Source organism: Tenrec ecaudatus, chromosome 8 (genome assembly GCF_050624435.1).
Source record: "Tenrec ecaudatus isolate mTenEca1 chromosome 8, mTenEca1.hap1, whole genome shotgun sequence".
NCBI classification, from domain to species: Eukaryota; Metazoa; Chordata; class Mammalia; order Afrosoricida; family Tenrecidae; genus Tenrec; species Tenrec ecaudatus.
This window is the reverse complement of record NC_134537.1, coordinates 46,176,549-46,194,471: the sequence shown is the minus strand read 5'-3', so window position 1 is coordinate 46,194,471 and position 17,923 is coordinate 46,176,549. Positions and strand designations below refer to the sequence as shown.

The 17,923-nt window shown below is 40.9% G+C and overlaps 1 protein-coding gene across 2 annotated transcripts in view; it reads right to left on the bottom strand.

The window, feature by feature from the left end:
* The window catches only part of POLQ (DNA polymerase theta), a 118,200-nt gene that overhangs the window by 75,806 nt on the left and 24,471 nt on the right, over positions 1-17,923 (bottom strand). For both annotated transcript variants that reach the window (XM_075556349.1, XM_075556350.1), the window contains 3 exons: positions 16,425-16,572; positions 4,302-4,448; positions 2,249-2,461 (listed from right to left, as the gene is read on the bottom strand). In XM_075556349.1, the coding sequence (XP_075412464.1) occupies positions 2,249-2,461; positions 4,302-4,448; positions 16,425-16,572 (508 nt within the window). The remainder of the gene's footprint in view (positions 1-2,248; positions 2,462-4,301; positions 4,449-16,424; positions 16,573-17,923) is intronic.

Genomic DNA, 17,923 nt, shown 5'->3' with positions numbered 1-17,923 from the left:
ACATGCAAATATATATATGAGGATGGGGAAATAGATCTATATGTCTATATTTATAGGTTTAGTGTTAAGGTGGCAGAAGGACCTTGGGCCTCTACTCAAGCACTGCCTCAATGCATGAATACTTTCTTTTATTAAATTGGCACTCTACGATGCTCACCCTCCAGACACAACTGCTGAAGCCACAGCAGGTGAACAAGTAAATGTGGTGAAGAGAGCTGGTGGTGCCCGGCTATCAAAGGAGATAGTGTCTGGGGTCTTAAAGGCTTGAAGATAAACAAGCGGCCATCTAGCTAAGAAGCAACAAAGCCCACATGGAAGAACACACCAGCCTGTATGATCACGTGGTCCCGAAGGGATCAGTTATCAGGCATTAAAGAACAAAAAATCATATCATTGGCTGCACACCTCCATGATACGATCGCCGAAGACAAACGGGTACATAAGCAAAAGTGGCAAAGAAAGCTGATGGTGCCCAGCTATCAAAAGAGATAGTGTCTGGGGTCTTAAAGGCTTGAAGGTGAACAAGCGGCCATCTAGCTGAGAAGCAACAAAGCCCGCATGGAAGAAGCACACCAGCCTGTGCGATGACGAGGTGCCAAAGGGACCAGGTATAAGGCATCATCCAAATATATATATACCATAGTGAATGAAGGGGGAAGTGCAGAGTAGAGACCCAAAGCCCACTTGTCGGCCACTGGAGATCCCCTCACAGAGGGGTTTAGGGGAGGAAATGAGTCAGTCAGGGTGTGATGTAGTGCCGATGAAGAATATAGCTTTCCCCCAGATCCTGGATGCTTCCTCCCCTCAACTACCATGATCCGGATTCTACCTTGCAAGTCTGAATAGAGCAGAGGTTGTACACTGGTGCAGATAGGAGCTGGAGGCACAGGGAATCCAGGGTGGATGATGCCTTCAGGACCAGGGGTGTGAGGGGCGATACTGGGAGAGTAGAGGGTGAGTGGGTTGGAAAGGGGGAACCGATTACAAGGAGCTACATGTGACCTCCTCCCTGGGAAACGGACAGCAGAGAAGGGGGTGAAGGGAGACTCCGGATGGGGCAAGATATGACAAAATAACAATCTATAAATTATCAAGGGCTCATAAGGGAGTGGGGAGCAGGGAGGGAGGGGGGAAAAAAGAGCACCTGATGTAAAGGGCTTAAGTGGAGAGCAAATGCTTTGAAAATGATGAGGGCAAAGAATGTACAGTTGTGCTTTATACAATTGATGTATGTATGTGTATGGATTGTGATGAGTTGTATGAGCCCCTAATAAAATGTTTGAAAAAAAAAAAACAAAACTCGGCTCTTCTAAGATTATATCTGGTATATGCAAATATACTGCTTCTAAAGAACTGTGTTTTAGTTTACAGTGAAAGGGGGAAAAATCACATTAAAAGCACTATTGCAAAGTAGATTAATGAATGTCATAGCTTTCATTAAACTGTACCACCCATAAAAAGCTGGATTGGAAGAATGTAACAATACCACTGAACTATATAGATGCTGGAATTAGTGTGTTCTTATGTATATTCTCAGTAACATAATTTTTAAGTATACAAAATTTAAACAAATGTAAACTATTAAGACAATTTTAACCTAAGAAAAATATTAATTTTTCCAAGAGTGAATCTAGCAGAACAGGAAAGAAAGCAAGTAAATAAGGTATTCAAAAGACAGAGTGAATGGTCTTTGCATTAAAAAACAAGATAAGAAACAAAAACACATCCAACTTGCTGCCATCAAGTCCATGCTGACTCATAGCAACCCTAAGGGTCGAAAAGAGTCGAAGGCCCCAACCTTCTCCTGCAATGAACAAGATAAGGAAATAAGTTTTGTGTCCACCAATTATTGTGTTCCAGCTAATATTTTAAGAAGTCAACTTTCTTAATGTAAGTCATGTCATGTAATTATGAAAATAGTTAATATGAAAAAGAAATCATAATTCTTATTATAGTCCATAAAAATAGAAAATAAATGCCTGATGATATAGAAAATTATAATTTATACCCATTATACGAAGGTACTTCAAAGAATCTATGGAAAAAATGGAATGAAAGATAATGGAATTTCTTCCATGAAAATTTTGAAGCCCCATCATCCACATTGAATGAATCCAAAACGATGGCATGAATGCAACAGATATGAAAGAAGTGCTCAAGATGTGCCACGGGTGCCAAGCAGTAGTCAAATTTCAAGTAGACCGACACTGTCCTTTGACAAAGCCACGAAAATTAAATCCAAACTTACCTACTGTGTCCACTCCTTTCCTCCCAGCACGACCAACCATCTGCTTGTAAGTTAGAATATCTAGAGGTCGACCACTGAATACGGGAGTCCTAATAATCACACGACGTGCTGGCAAATTCACTCCAGATGAAAGAGTAGAAGTGGCAGCCAAGACTCGAATGAGACCCTGACGGAAGGCTCCTTCAATGATGTCCCTCTCTTCAAAAGTAAGACCTGAAAAAAGGGAGGTTCCAGAACAGTAATTTGAAAAAATACTCTACCTGATTACTAACTAATAGATCTAAGAGTTGTTTTCCTAAGGTATCCCATGGTTGATTTTAAAGAAGTCTACCTATTGAAGAGTATAATCTACCATTTCCAGTGCACTTCTCTCATCTTCTAGCCCAGGGGTCAGCCAGCTTTCACTGTAATGAGTCAGTAAAGACCAGACAGTCTCTGTTGCAACTACTCAACTCTACCTGGGTAGCATGAAGTGTCCGCAGAACAAATGGGCATGACTGCTTTTCAATAACCTTCACTTACAAAAGCAGATAGGGCATTGGGTTTGAACAGCAGTAGGCTATCCTTTGTTGAACCCTAGACAATGAATTTCCTGAGGGTAGAAACGTGTCTTAGTCATCACTGTGGTCTCTGAGTTTATCTACCAGTCAGTGGTCAGACACGCGTTTACAAAAATATGTAATGACATGTACAGATATGCTTTATACAATTGATGTATGTATATGTATGGACTGTGATGAGAGTTGTATGAGCCTCTAATAAAATGTTAAAAATATATATATAATGAAAAAAACACATGAGTAAGTGAAAAATAGCATATAGTATATGTATTCATCTGCTTATTTTTAATCTTATTAAAAACCAAAAGGACTCACCTTTAGTTATTAAATTTAGTGGTAGATCTATGTGTTCATTTTACTAGTGTGCATCATAAATTGGGGAGACAATGTAAATATATCCTTGCATGTGTATCATAATTATCCAGTGGCGGCTTCAACAAACAGACATTTCTTTCCATGTGAGGAGACTAGAAGTCTGAGTCCAGGGCACTGACTCCCTCGGTGTGCTATGGAGGCCTCCCCGCACGTTTCTGCTGCAGAGCAATCTTCTTGTGGCTTGGCATCGCTCTTTCCCCATCACTACTCTGTTCCCTGTTTAATCTCTTATATTTCAAAAAAGAGTGACTCAGGATCCTTGTATTAATCCAAAACTCACTGCTATCCAGTCGGTTCCGACTCATAACAACCCTTCAGGGCAGAGTTGAGCTGCCCCTGTGGGTTTCTGAGGCTATAAATCTTTATAGGACCAAAAAGCCTCATCTTTTTCCAGCGGCTATTAGATTGTGAACTTGTGGTTACCACCCCAATGCATAACCCTCTATGCCACCAAGAATTCTTAACCATGGACAGAGAGGTTAGAATTTACAACACATGCTTTTTAAAGGTATAATTCAAACTCTGTATGTGTGTGTGTGTATATATACATATATTAATACATTGATAAGGCTAAATTCATCATCTTAAAAAGATATATTCTTTATCCATAGCACATAGGATCACGGACAGACTACTGGCTGCAAGTTCTTTAGTTCAGTGACTGTCAGATTCTATGTGATTTTGACAAACTATCTAAATTTTTTTAAATGTATGACCCTCTTGAAGTAGAATCATTTCTAAAATTCATTTCATTTTTATATTCATAAGAATATTTCAATACCTCTTCCAATAAAAGGAGACACTCAGTGTTGCAGAAATTTTAACAGTAGAAAGAACCACTCTAATTTTAGATATCAAAGAATATAACAGCAGTAATTTTACAATTTAATTCCCTATTGTCAAAAAGCTTGTATCTAGTATTTATGTACTATACAAATAAATATACTCAAGCATGTTTGCTTTCTGCTTTTCACCCTAATTGTCAATTCCTTACAAAGACATCTAAGAGTTCACAGTCATTAAAAAGAAATCAAATACACACAAATGTAACAAATGACAAAATTATAAGGGTTTTTTTAGAGGAGGGTGCTAATTAACAAATTATAACTATGGAATACCTGCATGATGGAATGCTACCCCCCAGGGTACTGTTTTCTTTAATACAGAGTCCAGTCCTGAAGGCAAGCGTTTTAACTGATCCATGACTTCCAGGAGGCCCTTTTGGTCCAGAATCACTGGTGGCAGTCCAGGTGGTTTTACCACTCCTGTCACACATAAAAGTTATCAATGGGACTTCTGGGAAGATGGCTGACCAGGGGACCAGCATGCTGAGAGCTCTTTCCTGTGCGCTGCGGAATTTCCAGTGACCAGCGGATCCGAGCTCTGCGCCTGCCGTGACACATTCCTCCCAAGGTGGGGGCAGGCACCATTGCCACTGTTTCCCACCAGAACCGCCACTGTCCGAACCAGCTCGGACCACGTTGCTAAGGAGCCTGCGCCACCCACAAGGACAGCCGCATAAGTGATAAACGTCCCCGGCTGCTAGGGAGCTTAGGACACGGCTTTGCAGTCCCCGCTGGAGCCGTCTGTGCGCTCCGGTCGGCTCTTTCCACCGTGGTGCCCTGTGGGGTCCCCAGCACCACTGTCTAAGCCTGCCCTAGCCCTTTCCAGCCCACATAGGAGGCGGGTGCTGTGGCCTATGCTCCCTCAGGACCCCTTGCAGCCCTAGCCCTTTCCGGCCGATGCAGGAGGCTCTCCCCTGTGGTGCTGCTCCCACTTGAGTAGCCTTTTCCCACAGACTAAACTCTCCAGGTTTGCAGGGACCTGGGAGTGCTTGCTGATCTGAAGAGTATTTTCCCCCCCACATAGCCCGGCTCCAGAGCACAGATCAGCATCACATCCTGCGGCTGCGAGGCTTCGCCCACCTGCGCCTTCTAGAAGGCATTGCTAGATCATGGAGGGAAAAAAGGGGAGGGAAATTTAAATATATCTAGATAGATAGATAGATAGATAGATAGATATATCTTTTTATCTCGTGCTGGTTTTTCTCTTTTTTTTTCTTTTATTTTCTTTGATTTCCTTTCTCACTTCTTTTTTCCGCCTTTTACATTATTGCTATTACTTCTATTCTGCCCCTTTTCTATAGGTTTGTCTCCTATCTTTTTTTCTCCTTCCACTTTCACTATAATCATTTCTTTTCTCGCTTTTACAGCTCTCCTTCTCTCTCTCTCCATTTTTTTCTTCCAAAATTTTTAAATTATTTTTTATTTCTTAACTTTTCAAATTTTTCTTTTTTATTATGAAACCAAAAAAAAAGGACTGCTAAGGGTACCCTGACAGACAAGGTCAAGCAGCCTGGGGGCACTCACTGGACTCCAGCCTCCAGTCACTGAAACATCTCAACATTGCTGGTCTATAAGCCTTTGGGGAACTCTGCCTACACAGCAGTCTGACCTATCCCTATAGTAGGTCATAAGCAGCCGCCAGAAAGACTCCTTAACAGGAACACAGAAAAGGTTCCCCTGGCCTCCAAGAAAACTGGTTCCTATGAAAGGATCGAGGAAAAATCAACAGACCACATCACTCCCAACAAAAGAGAGAGACAAAACATAGTAGCTGAGCTAACGTCTTTCATAGAAGAATCAGATACAGATCTGCCACAGAAGGAAATCTTCAGAAGTCTGCTTGCAGTAATACAGGAGCTGAGGCAAGCAACCCAGAATAAGGATGCAATGATAGAGAAGATGAATACCACACACCAAAGGGAACTGCAGGAGCTAACAGAGGAGGTAGCAGAAGCCACACACAAGGTCACAGAAATATCACTAGGCTTGAGGAGGCAGAGAACCATATCAGGGATCTCGAGGACATGCAAACAGACCTAAGCAAACGAGAAAGACAGTCAGACAGGAAAAATAAAGAAACAGAAGACAGCCTGAGATCACGACAGATGCTCTGAAGAGGAATAAAATTCAAATAATTGGTCTACTGGAGCACAACACAACACACAAGTCGACAACCACGATAGCAAAGGAATTTCTGAAAGAAAACTTTCCCACCCTAACAAGGGAGAACCAACCACTCATACAGGAAGCAGAAAGGCTGCCAGCTACACTACCCCAAGAACACGTGACGACACATGTTAGTAAAAATATCCAACTTGGAGGAAAAACAGAAAATTGTATGAGCAGTAAAGGAAAAGAAGACAGTCACATACAAAGGAGCGCAGGTAAGAATATGCTCAGACCTACCAGCAGATACCATGAAGAGGAAAGAATAGAGCAACATCTTCCAAAAGCTGAAAGAAAAAAACACCTCCCCCAGAAACCTGTACCCTGCCAAGCTATCCATTGAGATAGATGGTGAGATAAGGGTCTTCCAGGACCAGGAAAGACTCAAAGAATATGCTGCAAGTCACCTCACCCTGTGGAAGATACTGGCTGACTCACTATGGCCAGAGGATCAACCTCCACCAAGAACAGGAGACCACCATATAGCCCATCTCCATCTAGAAGCCAACATGCCAGCAACAATTACCAGGACAACAGGTTCTCAGATGGAAAAGAAGACAAGATAGAAACTCTCCACTCAAAGACAGCATGCTGATATGAAGTGAGATAGTAAAGACTCAAAACACAAAACAGAGTATGACAACTATGAATCCACAGATAGTGATAATAATTCGTACATTAAATAATTCGTACATTAAAAGAAAAAGGCTTGAGGACTGGCTCAGAAAATATAATTCATCAATCTGTTGCCTGCAAGAGACACATCTTAAGCTCACAGACAAGAATATGCTAAGAATAAAGAGATGGCAGAAAGTTTACCAGTCGAATGGTAACTCAAAAAAAGGCAGGGGTGGCTATCTTAATCTCCAACAAAATGGACCTCAAGATAAAAACCATAAAAAGAGACAAAGAGGGACACTCCATAATGCTCAAAGGTTCAGTAAACCAAGAAGCACTTAGAAATTTGAATATTTACCCTCCTAATAATGGTGCAGCAAATTTCGTCAAGCAAACTATTAAAAAGATGAAAAAAGAAATCACAGACTCAACAATCATAGTAGGTGACTTTAACACTCCGCTATCAGAGAAAGACAGATTACTGGGAAAGAAGCTCAGCAAAGAGGCCATAGAACTAAACAATGTAATTAGACAACAGGGCCTGATAGACATTTATAGAGCTTTCCATCCAAATGCAAAGGGTTTCACATTCTTCTCAAGTCCACGTGGATCTTTTCCAAGAACAGATCGCATTTGGGATACAACCCCAGCCTGAGTAAATTCAAACAAATAAATATTATCCAGACATCTTTCTCAGATCACCATGCCATGAAGCTGGAGATTAATAAGAGGACGTCCAGAAAAGCAAGGGCAACCAAGTGGAGGATGAACAACGATCTCCTAGGACATGAATGTGTACAGGCCCAGATCAGAGAGGATATCAGGAAGTTTCTAGAAACTAAGAAGAATGAGAATACAACGTATCACAACTTATGGGACACTGGGAAGGCAGTTATCAGAGGTAGCTTGAGATCATTAAACGCATATATGAAAGAAGAGAGGCATATAACAGATAGGTTAACACAAAACCTCCAACGACTAGAGCAGAGTCAGCAGAACAACCCCTCCAATAGCAAAAAAAATTTAAAATCAGGGCATAGTTAAACCAGTGGGAAGACAAGAGAACAATGCCAGGATGAGGGATGAATCAGGGGCAATAGACCCCAATAAGATTAAAAGGATAATGACAAAGTACTATAAAGGTCTGTATTCTAATGAATTCAGAAACATGGAAGACATGGATAAATATTTAGAAAAAGACTCTCCCTAGATTATCTCAGACAGAGATCAAGAACCTCAACAAACCCATAGTGAAAGAAGAAATAGAGAGGGTCATCAAGAACCCACCAACAACAAAAGCCCCAGGACCAGATGGCTTCACAGCAGAAATCTACCAAGCATTCAGGGAAGAGTTGACACCAATCCTCCACAAAGTATTCCATAACACAGAAGAGGATGGCAAACTCCAAAACTCATTTTACAAAGCCAGGATTACTTTGATACCGAAACAGGGCAAAGACCCCACAGGTATAGAGAATTACAGACCAATATCTTGAATGAACAGAGATGCAAAAATCCTTAACAAAATATTGGCCAACAGAATACAAAAGTATATAAAACATATCATCCACCACGACCAGGTAGGATTCATCCCAGGGATGCAGTGATGGTTTAACATCCGAAAATCCATCAATATTATATACCACATTGAAAAGAAAAAGGATAAAAACCATATCCATAGATATAGAAAAAGCATTTGATAATATCCAACACCCATTCCTAATCAAGACACTCATGAAGATAGGATTGGAGGTAAGTTCCTCAAGCTGATACAAGCTATCTATGAAAGGCCAACAGCCAACATCATAGTCAATGGAGAAAAGACAAGAACAATACCACTGAAAAAGGGTACAAGACAAGGATGCCCCCTGTCCCCTCTTCTATTCAATATCATTTTGGAGGTTCTGGCTAACAACATAAGACAGGAGAAGGACATCAAAGGGATCCAAATGGGAGAGGAGGAAGTAAAACTATCGCTATTTGCAGACAACATGATCCTGTACATTGAAGACCCCAAAAGCTCCACAGCTAGAGTACTTTCAGCAATAGAGGAATATGGAAGAGTGGCAGGATGCAAGATCAATAAACATAAGTCAGTAGGTTTTCTATACACATCGGACCGGACCATGGAAGAGGGGATTGAAAAGGAAGTACCCTTCACAGTAGCTAAGAACAAACTGAAACACCTAGGAATATATTTACCAAAAACTACTAAAGACCTATACAAGGAAAACTGTGAGCACCTATACAGGAAACCAGAAGCGACCTTCACAAATGGAAGAACATACCCTGCTCATGGATTGGAAGGCTTAACATAGTAAAGATGACAATCCTACCTAAAGCACTTTACAAGTTCAATGCTACACAAATTCAAATACCATCAACCTTCTTCAAAGAATTGGAAAATCTGACCACCAATTTCATATGGAGAGGGAAGAAGCCCAGAATTTGCAGAGAACTCCTCAAGAAGAAGGACACAGTTGGAGGACTCGCCTTACCCGATTTTAATGCCTATTACACAGTTGCAGTGGTCAAAACAGTGTGGTACTGGCAAACGACCGACACTCAGACCAGTGGAAAAGAATAGAAAGCCCAAGAATAAAAGCATCAGCATATAGACAACAGATCTTTAACAAGGGTCCCAAAAACATCAAGTGGGAAGCGGATGCCCTTTTTAACAAGTGGTGCAGGAAACAATGGATATCTACATGTAGAAAGATGAAACAAGACGTTTACCTCACCCCATGCACAAGAATAAACTCAAGGTGGAACACAGACCTAGAGGTTAAACCCCAAACTATCAGGACCATCAAGGAGAGAATTGGGACTAACCTCAGAGCACTGGCCCAGGGAACTCATAGGGTCACTGCAATAGGGAAGGGTACACACACAGGTGAACTAGAATTCGACAAATGGGATTTAATAAGAATAAAGCACCTATGCACCTCGAAAGACTTCACCAAGAGGGTGACAAGATGACCCACAGACTGGGAGAGGCTTTTTAGTAATGATACATCGGACAAAGGACTCATTACTAAAATCTACAACACCATCATGACCTGCCAAGAGGAAAACAGTTAACCCCCTAAGGAAGTGGGTAAAGAACTGAAAAGAACGTTCACCAGGGAGGAGACCCATATGACCAATAAGCATATGAGAAAGTGTTCCAGGTCATTAGCCATAAGAGAAATGCAAATCAAAAGAACCATGAGATACCACCTAACACCCCTGAGGCTAGCCCAAATCAGCAAATCAGAGAGCAACAAGTGTTAAAGGGGCTGTAGTCAAGTAGGAACCCTCCTCCACTGCTGGTAGTCGTGTAGATTTGTACAGCCACTGTGGAAAGCAATCTGGAGATACTTAAAGAAAATGGAAAGTGATCTACCTTATAACCCAGTCATGCCTCTACTGGCATATGCCCGATGGAAGCAACAAATAAAACACGACCAGTCATCTGCGCTCCAATGTTTATTGTGGCATAATTCACAATCACAAACACTTGGAAACAGCCTAAGTTTCTATCGCTAGATGAGTGGATTAGTAAACTCTGACACATACACAAAATGGAGTACTATGGAGCACTGAAAAGCACGGACAATCACATGAAACCTATTGTTTCATGGGAGGAGCTGGAAGGAATCATGTTAAGCAAGGTAAGCCAAACTTAAAAGGACAGGTACAACAACATGAGTCCCCTGAGGTAAGTCCAATGAGCATGCCAGGAACAGAAAATTAAACACCTATCTCGCAATAAACGGATGGAAGCATAGATAGTTGGAGGGAGGGCAGGAAGGGGAAGGGGACAGGTGGAGGGAGAAGCAGGGTGGGGAGAAACCGAGTGGATGGCATGGGGGGACAGGGCACTAACCCACCCAGGGGGAGAGTATTATTTGTGCCCCCACAGAACTGGTACGTGCATACAGACCCCACCATGACACGCCAAACCAGGAGGGCAACGTAACGTGCGGAGGAATCCACAGAGACTAGACCATACACCAACCCCAACCAGAATTAGCCCAACCCCCACCATCAAAGGGAGTACCACCGTAAATGAAAATAGATTGTCTGGTGTGGGAAAGGAACTGACCTACCACACCACACCCAGAAGGAAGCTGAAGCACAGGAAGGAGGAAGAACGGAGTGGAGCACACCTGGGCCCACCAAGCTCAGAGGACAATAGCCCAGCTCAGAGGGCCCAATGTATAGACAGCCGGCCCCACGGCGAGATGCGACATCCTGCACCAACTATGGCCCTACACGGGACAGCACGGGAGAGACAGTGGGGGATGTGCAGGAACACCACACTGAGGCAAAACACTGGAGCCGTGCAATGGAGCAGCGGGGGAAGCAGAGCAAGGAGGTCCGGAGGGTGTATAAAGGAAGGACTTTGGTGCCAGAATGTGGCACCCCATCAGACTCATCCAGAAAACACTCCTAAAGGTCAACAAACAAACCTTAAACTACTAACAGGCTTTTTTTTTTTTTTGCTGTCTTTTGTTTTGTTTTTTTCTTTTTTTTCCTCTTCTTTTAAGTTTTGTATGTTAGTGGCTTTTTTGTTTGTTAGTTTTTCGGTGTTGCTGCCATCAACGCCATGTTCTTATGTGCCACTTTGGTGCTGTCAAAGCCATCTGAAATTTTATGCACATATTACCGTATCTGCAGGTCCGTCTAGATAAGATAGGCTGGACAAACAATGTGATAAGAAAATAATGGGACCAATGGTCCCATAAGGACATGAGAGTGTGGGAGGTAGGGGAAGTTAGGAGGTGTTGGCCAACCCAGGGACGAGGGAACAGCAAGTGGTTCAAAACCAGTGGCAGGGAGGGGATGGAAGGACTGGTAGGGAGTGACCAAGGGTAAGGGAACTGAGAGGAATTACTGAAACCAGAATGAAGGCGGAACATGGTAGTGGAACATGGTAGGAGGAAAGCATAAAGAAATAGAAGAAAGGAATAGGAGGCAAAGGGCATACATAGAAGCCTAAATACAGACGTACTTATGTAAATATATTTATTATTATGGGGGAAATAGACCTATGTGCATATATTTATAAGCTTAGTAGTAGGGTAGCAGGTGAACATTGGGCCTCCTCGTATGCATTCCCTTAATACAAGAGCACTTTGCTCAGCTAAATGGTCATTCCAAGATACCCACCTTCCCGACATGATCGCTGAAGACATGTGCATAAGCAAACGTGGTGAAGAAAGCTGATGGTGTCAAGCTATCAAAAAATATAGCATCTGTGGTCTTAAAGGCTTGAAGGCAAACAAGCGGCCATCTAGCTCGGAAGCAACAAAGCCTACAGATAAGAAGCACACAAGCCTGTATGAAGACAAGGTGTTGAAGGGATCAGGTGGTAGACCCAAAGAACAAAAACCATTATTGTGTGATTACCCTCCCCACATAAACGCTGAAGATGAATGTGTGCATAAGTAACTGTGATAAAGAAGGCTGATGGTGTCCGGCTACCAAGAGATATAGTGTCTGGGGTCTTAAAAGGCTTGAAAGTAAACAAGCGGCCATCTAGCCCAGAAGCAACAAAGCCCACATGGAAGCAGCACACCAACATGTGTGTTCATGAAGGGCCGTGGGGACCAGGTTTCAAGCAACAAAGACGGTGGGGGGAATCATATCATTGTGAATGGGAGAAGCGCGTGATGGGGACCCAATGCCCATCTGTAGACAACTGGACATCCCTTGCAGAGGGGTAGTGGGGAGGAGATGAGTCACTCAGGGTTCAGTGTAGCAATAATAAAACTCACAACCTTCCTCTAGTTCTTAAACACTTCCTACCCCCAACTGTCATGATTCCAATTCTATCTTGCAAACCTGGTTAGAACAGAGGATGCACAGCGGTACAGATGGATTCTGGAAACACAGGGAATGCAGAACAGATGAACCCCTCAGGACCATCGGGGAGAGGGGCGTTACCAGGAGGGAAGGGGGACTAGAAAGGGGAAACCGATCACAAGGATCTACATATGACTCTGGGGGATGGGCAACAGAAAAGTGGGTGAAGGGAGACGCTTGACAGTGTAAGATAAGATAAAATAATAATTTATAAATTATTAAGGGTTCATGAGGGAGGGGAGAATGGGGAGGGAGGGGAAGGGGAAAAAGGAAAGGAGGAGCTGATTCCAGGAACCCAAGTGGAAAGCGAATGTTGAGAATGATGAGGGCGATGAATGTATAAGTGTGCTTTACACAATTGATGTATGTATGGATTGTGATAAGAGTTGTATAAACCCCAATAAAATGACTTTAAAAAAAAGTGATCAACAATGTTTGCTCTTAATTGGACTCCTTTACATGCTATTTGCCTAGGGATGATATCGCTAAGTACTAGGGCAATGGTTCTGAAACGCCTGTATATTAAAGTCACCTGGGTGTCATGAATAAGCATGGACTTCATAGTAACAGATTAGGTGTTTTTGGTTTGGGAGATCTTGAAAAAATACCAATGTCTCTACTCTTGCTTCAGACATTCCAATGTAATTGGTATGAAGTGGCACCCATGCTTTGGGGACTTTAAATTCCCTCGGTGATTCTAATGTGAAGCAAAGCTTGAGGAACACTAGACGAGGCCTACAGGAGAGCTTAAATGGTCCAGGGGTAGAAAGGAGAGGTCTCCAAGTACTGATTACCACTGGAAAACTAACAATCCCTTGCTCAAACTATGTCGCGCCAACCAGTATCATCAACATCACCTCAGAAAACCCAGAATCTCAAGACCCACCCCAGACCTCCCTGGGGTTTTTTGCTTGTTTTTCCTTCTGAGTAACAGATACATTAGCGTTTAAGGAAAACTGGAAAAGACTATGAACAACTTTAGGGTAAGGGTTGTAATGTATTTCTTAGTTATAATATTTTACCGACTGTCTTTTAATACATACCAATATATGTTTTCAGATATTATTATACAGAGAGTAAAACCTGCAGAAACCTATATAAGGTAAAATCTGTCAGGGAAGGAAAAGTCAAATTTTTTTCATTAAATTGAGTCATAGAAAAATGACAAAGGCAGAAAATTTGTGACACCCAGCCCTGGAAAAAGACATCGCATCAAATTCTGCTTCTCACGGGTTTCACTATATACGATATAACACACATATACATAATATACTTCAGGGCCAGTAATATATCTTCAATGCATATTTCATTTGATTTGGCTGATTTTAGAGAGGTAAAACCTTTCATCCATCATAATAAAGAAAACTTCATCAATACACTTTAGATATGTCTGATTGTGGGCTCTTAGGCAGCAAGTAGATAAGTTGTATATGTTAATAGAAGACTTTTGGGAAATGTAACAGAAGAAACTGCAGGAAAACTGTGTGTGCTGAACAAACAATAGAAATTCTGCCCACAAAGATCTATCAGTTCAATGGAGGACTAAAGAAACAGCTGGCATCTCGAGGTACTAGAGACTGGGTACAACCAATTGCTTAAAGACAAGGGGGCTAGGTAAAGGGTCCAAATCAGTCTAAGACAGGCATAGGAACTGACCATTCAAAAGCAAATAGAACGGCCTGCTCTTTGGATGGCCAGAAAGAAAGAGATTGGAAGAGTAGGCCCCAGGCTGTACTCAGTTATGAGTATGCAGAACCAAAGGATAGCCAAGCATTACTTCAAGTTTAAAGCACTTACACTTCACCTATAGGATAAATGTTCCCACTCCATGGCCATGTAAGAAGGCCACCTAAAATCTAACTCTTCTCATTTTCCAAAAAATCCTTAATCAGGATAATGACCTCAGTGTTTTCAAACATATCCTATTCTTTCCTTTCTCCTGACTTATACCTTTGTTGTTCTATTGGCCATTATGCCCTCCCCTTACCAATCTAGACTCCATTTTCAAAAAATCTTGTCTTGGACTAATTACCTTACATCAGAAATAGTCCATTATCCTTGGCACCATCTGGTAATTAATCACACCTTACTTTCTGGTATTTGCCTCTGTTTACTCTTTCTCCCCAGTAATCACTTAACTTACTTAGAAACAGGAACTATGTTTATATATATATATACATATATATAAAACATTTATATATATTTATATATATACCTCTTATAACAATCCATACATCAAAAGTATCAAACACATTTGTACATAGTTGCTATCATCATTTTCAAAACATTTTCCTTCTACTTGAGCCCCTGGTATAGGTTTTTACAAGAGTTTCCCAGATTTCTGAACTAGTAAAATTGTTCTTAAAATATCTTCTAAAATTTTTTAAAGAAAACCTTCCAAAATTTTTTGGGAACCTAAATAATTTTTCTATGGCTTAATTTTTCTAAGTAAGGATAAGAGTTTTTAAAAAACATATACAAATACCTTCATTTGAAAATAAATAACAGTGTAATACCAAAAAATTAGGAGGGACAATTTCAGAACTTAAACCGTTGGGGGGGGGGGGGAATTACTAAAGTGTCTTTATTTTTCTAATAAAATCATCATCACAGGCCAGTTCTATGCAAGGACTAGCATTGGAGAACTACTATGCTAAATCAGGACACTGGCACCACAAGGAAAGATATTAGGAAATATGTTATCAAGGTACATCTTAAAGATGCTGTCATACAGAAATAATCAGTTAAGGGGGACTACAAGAAGAGACGATAATGGTGGAACATGCCTAGCCTATATAAACTTCAGGCAACGTTAACTTGTTAGAAGACAGCCTAGTAATATCTATCACCTGCTTCGTGATACCACTGGGTATAATGAAGAAAATTATTCTAATAATCTGTGACCTACTCTATGTCTTCCTTTAATTTATCTTAGGCCCTAAAGGACCATAAGCTACTTAAAGTGGTAAGGGACCAGTGTTTGTCTTAAAATCATTAAAATTATACAGCAATATTAACAAATTACTGATAAACATAACAACATAAGAGGACTTGGAAACATTGTGCAGGGTGAGCGAAACTAAACACAAAATAGAACATAGTGGGGTCTTATTGTATATGAAATTCTTAGAAAAAGTACAGCTACTCTAGAGTGACAGAAAGTCCCGTGGTGGTCTGGGTTGGGAATGGAGGGGAGATCGATGGGTAACAGAAGATAATATTTTACAGTGATGAAATGCTCCACATCATGACTATAGTGTGTATGTTGTTAAAAATTAAGCACTTGAAGTTGATACATTTTATCGTATATAAATTATACCTTAAGAAAGATGATTTTAAAATATGAAAGAGCTTCAAAAAGTTCATGGGAAAATGGAATGAAAATATAATGGAATGTTTCCATAAAATTATTCTTTTTTAAAGAGCTCATACATTCCTTTGGAAATAATAAGGAAAACTATAGCCACTTCTCCCAGGAAAATGAGTGCACATAGGTTTTGCATACAGTTCAAGGGCTTCATAGTCCATTTATCCCAAAAGAACTTAAGTAATTAATGTAGACGCTAGTATTCTGAAAACAGTAACACAGTGTGTACCGTGTCTATAATGAGGACTAAGAAAATACTGAAATCACCAAAACACAGTTTTATAACGGAGTGCCCAAAAGGCAAGAGGTGGCCATAATGAACAGAAAGCCATGAACTGCTAAGATGACCACTATCGTTACCTTCAAGCAGGCCTTCATTTCCATCCATAACTTACCCTCAGCTGGATGATGCAGATTACAAAACTCCCGAGCAATGATATCTGACAGCTTTTCACACCATTTCTTTGACGGGCAGAAAAGTAATACTGAATGACTATTGTGAACAGTCTCATAGCATAAACTAACAATATGGTCCTCATCTCCCTGAAAGAAGAAGTAGTCATGTTAGTGGTACTTTAAAATATGTTCACATTAGTTTAAAGTCACTCCTTTTAGTACATGTCAACACTCACATTTACACTGCTGTTAAGTCGATTAACTCATAGCAGCCTCATAAGACAGACAAGAACTGCTCCATCGGGTTTCCAACAGCCTCACCTCTCTCCCTATGATGCAGCTAGTGGATTCAAACAGCTGACCTTGTGGTTAAAAATCAATCACTTAACCCACTACAATACCAGTGCTCACTATTTTTTCATGATAAAGGCTTTATATGTTTAAATTGTTATAAAAATAATTTACAAGGTCTTATGTATACATAAGAATCAGCTAGAAATCTAGCTAAAATGTAGTTCTTGATTCCATTTATGTGAAATGCAAATGAAAATGCTCATCAGGTAGAATGAACCAATCAGAAGCCAAGATACAAGCCTTCTTCAAGAAATGAATGGACCAACCCTTGATACCTATTTGAAAATAACTGTTGTTGCAAGAGAATAAAAATTTAGAGTGTAAATGTAATATGTAAAAATATGTACATAGGATGGACAAATTAGTGTGGTGCCTATACTGAAAACTTGAGAAAAGAGAAAGGCATGAAGTATCTTGTTTATCTGTCTGTCACTAGCATGCTCCTAGCTTCCCAGTTTCATACTCTGCCTACATTATTGAGCATGATACAAGATAAGGCTGGTAGGTAGGCTGTAGTCAGACCAGACTAAAAATGTTGGTTTCTATCTTAAGAATAATAAGAAGGAATTGAAGGATATTAAGCAGGAAATACGATCAGATTTGCTTTTATTTAAAAAATGAAAAGACCATTCAGCTTGTTGCATGGAAACGCATGGGGCAGGAGATGAAAGCAAAGCCATTATTTAGAAGGTTCTGGCAGTTACATAATGTCCTGTCAATTTGAGTGAAGGGGTCGAGTCTAGTCTGTCAATCAGGTAGCAGCTTGATAACTTCATATGAAGGTATGATGGAAATAAATAACTCACTGGAGGCCAGAACTTAGTCTCTGTGCCTTCCCTTTCCTGCTGCTGAGACACTCAGAGAGCTGGAGGAGACACATGGAGGCCCGCACCAGCATTAAGATACTTCCATTGACACTGGATCCACAAGACCTTCTACCTAGTGGCCTGTGATCTTCCTGCATTCAGCATCATGGTATGTGCTGTGTGAGTCTACAGAGGAATTTATGGACTAGTATCAGACACATGTGCTAATATCAGACTTATGGACTTGATCTGAACTGGGCTAGGATGGTTTCTCACTATTCAATTGCTCTTGTGTGTAAAGCTCCTTGTTATACACATGAGTGTCTATGCATTTATTT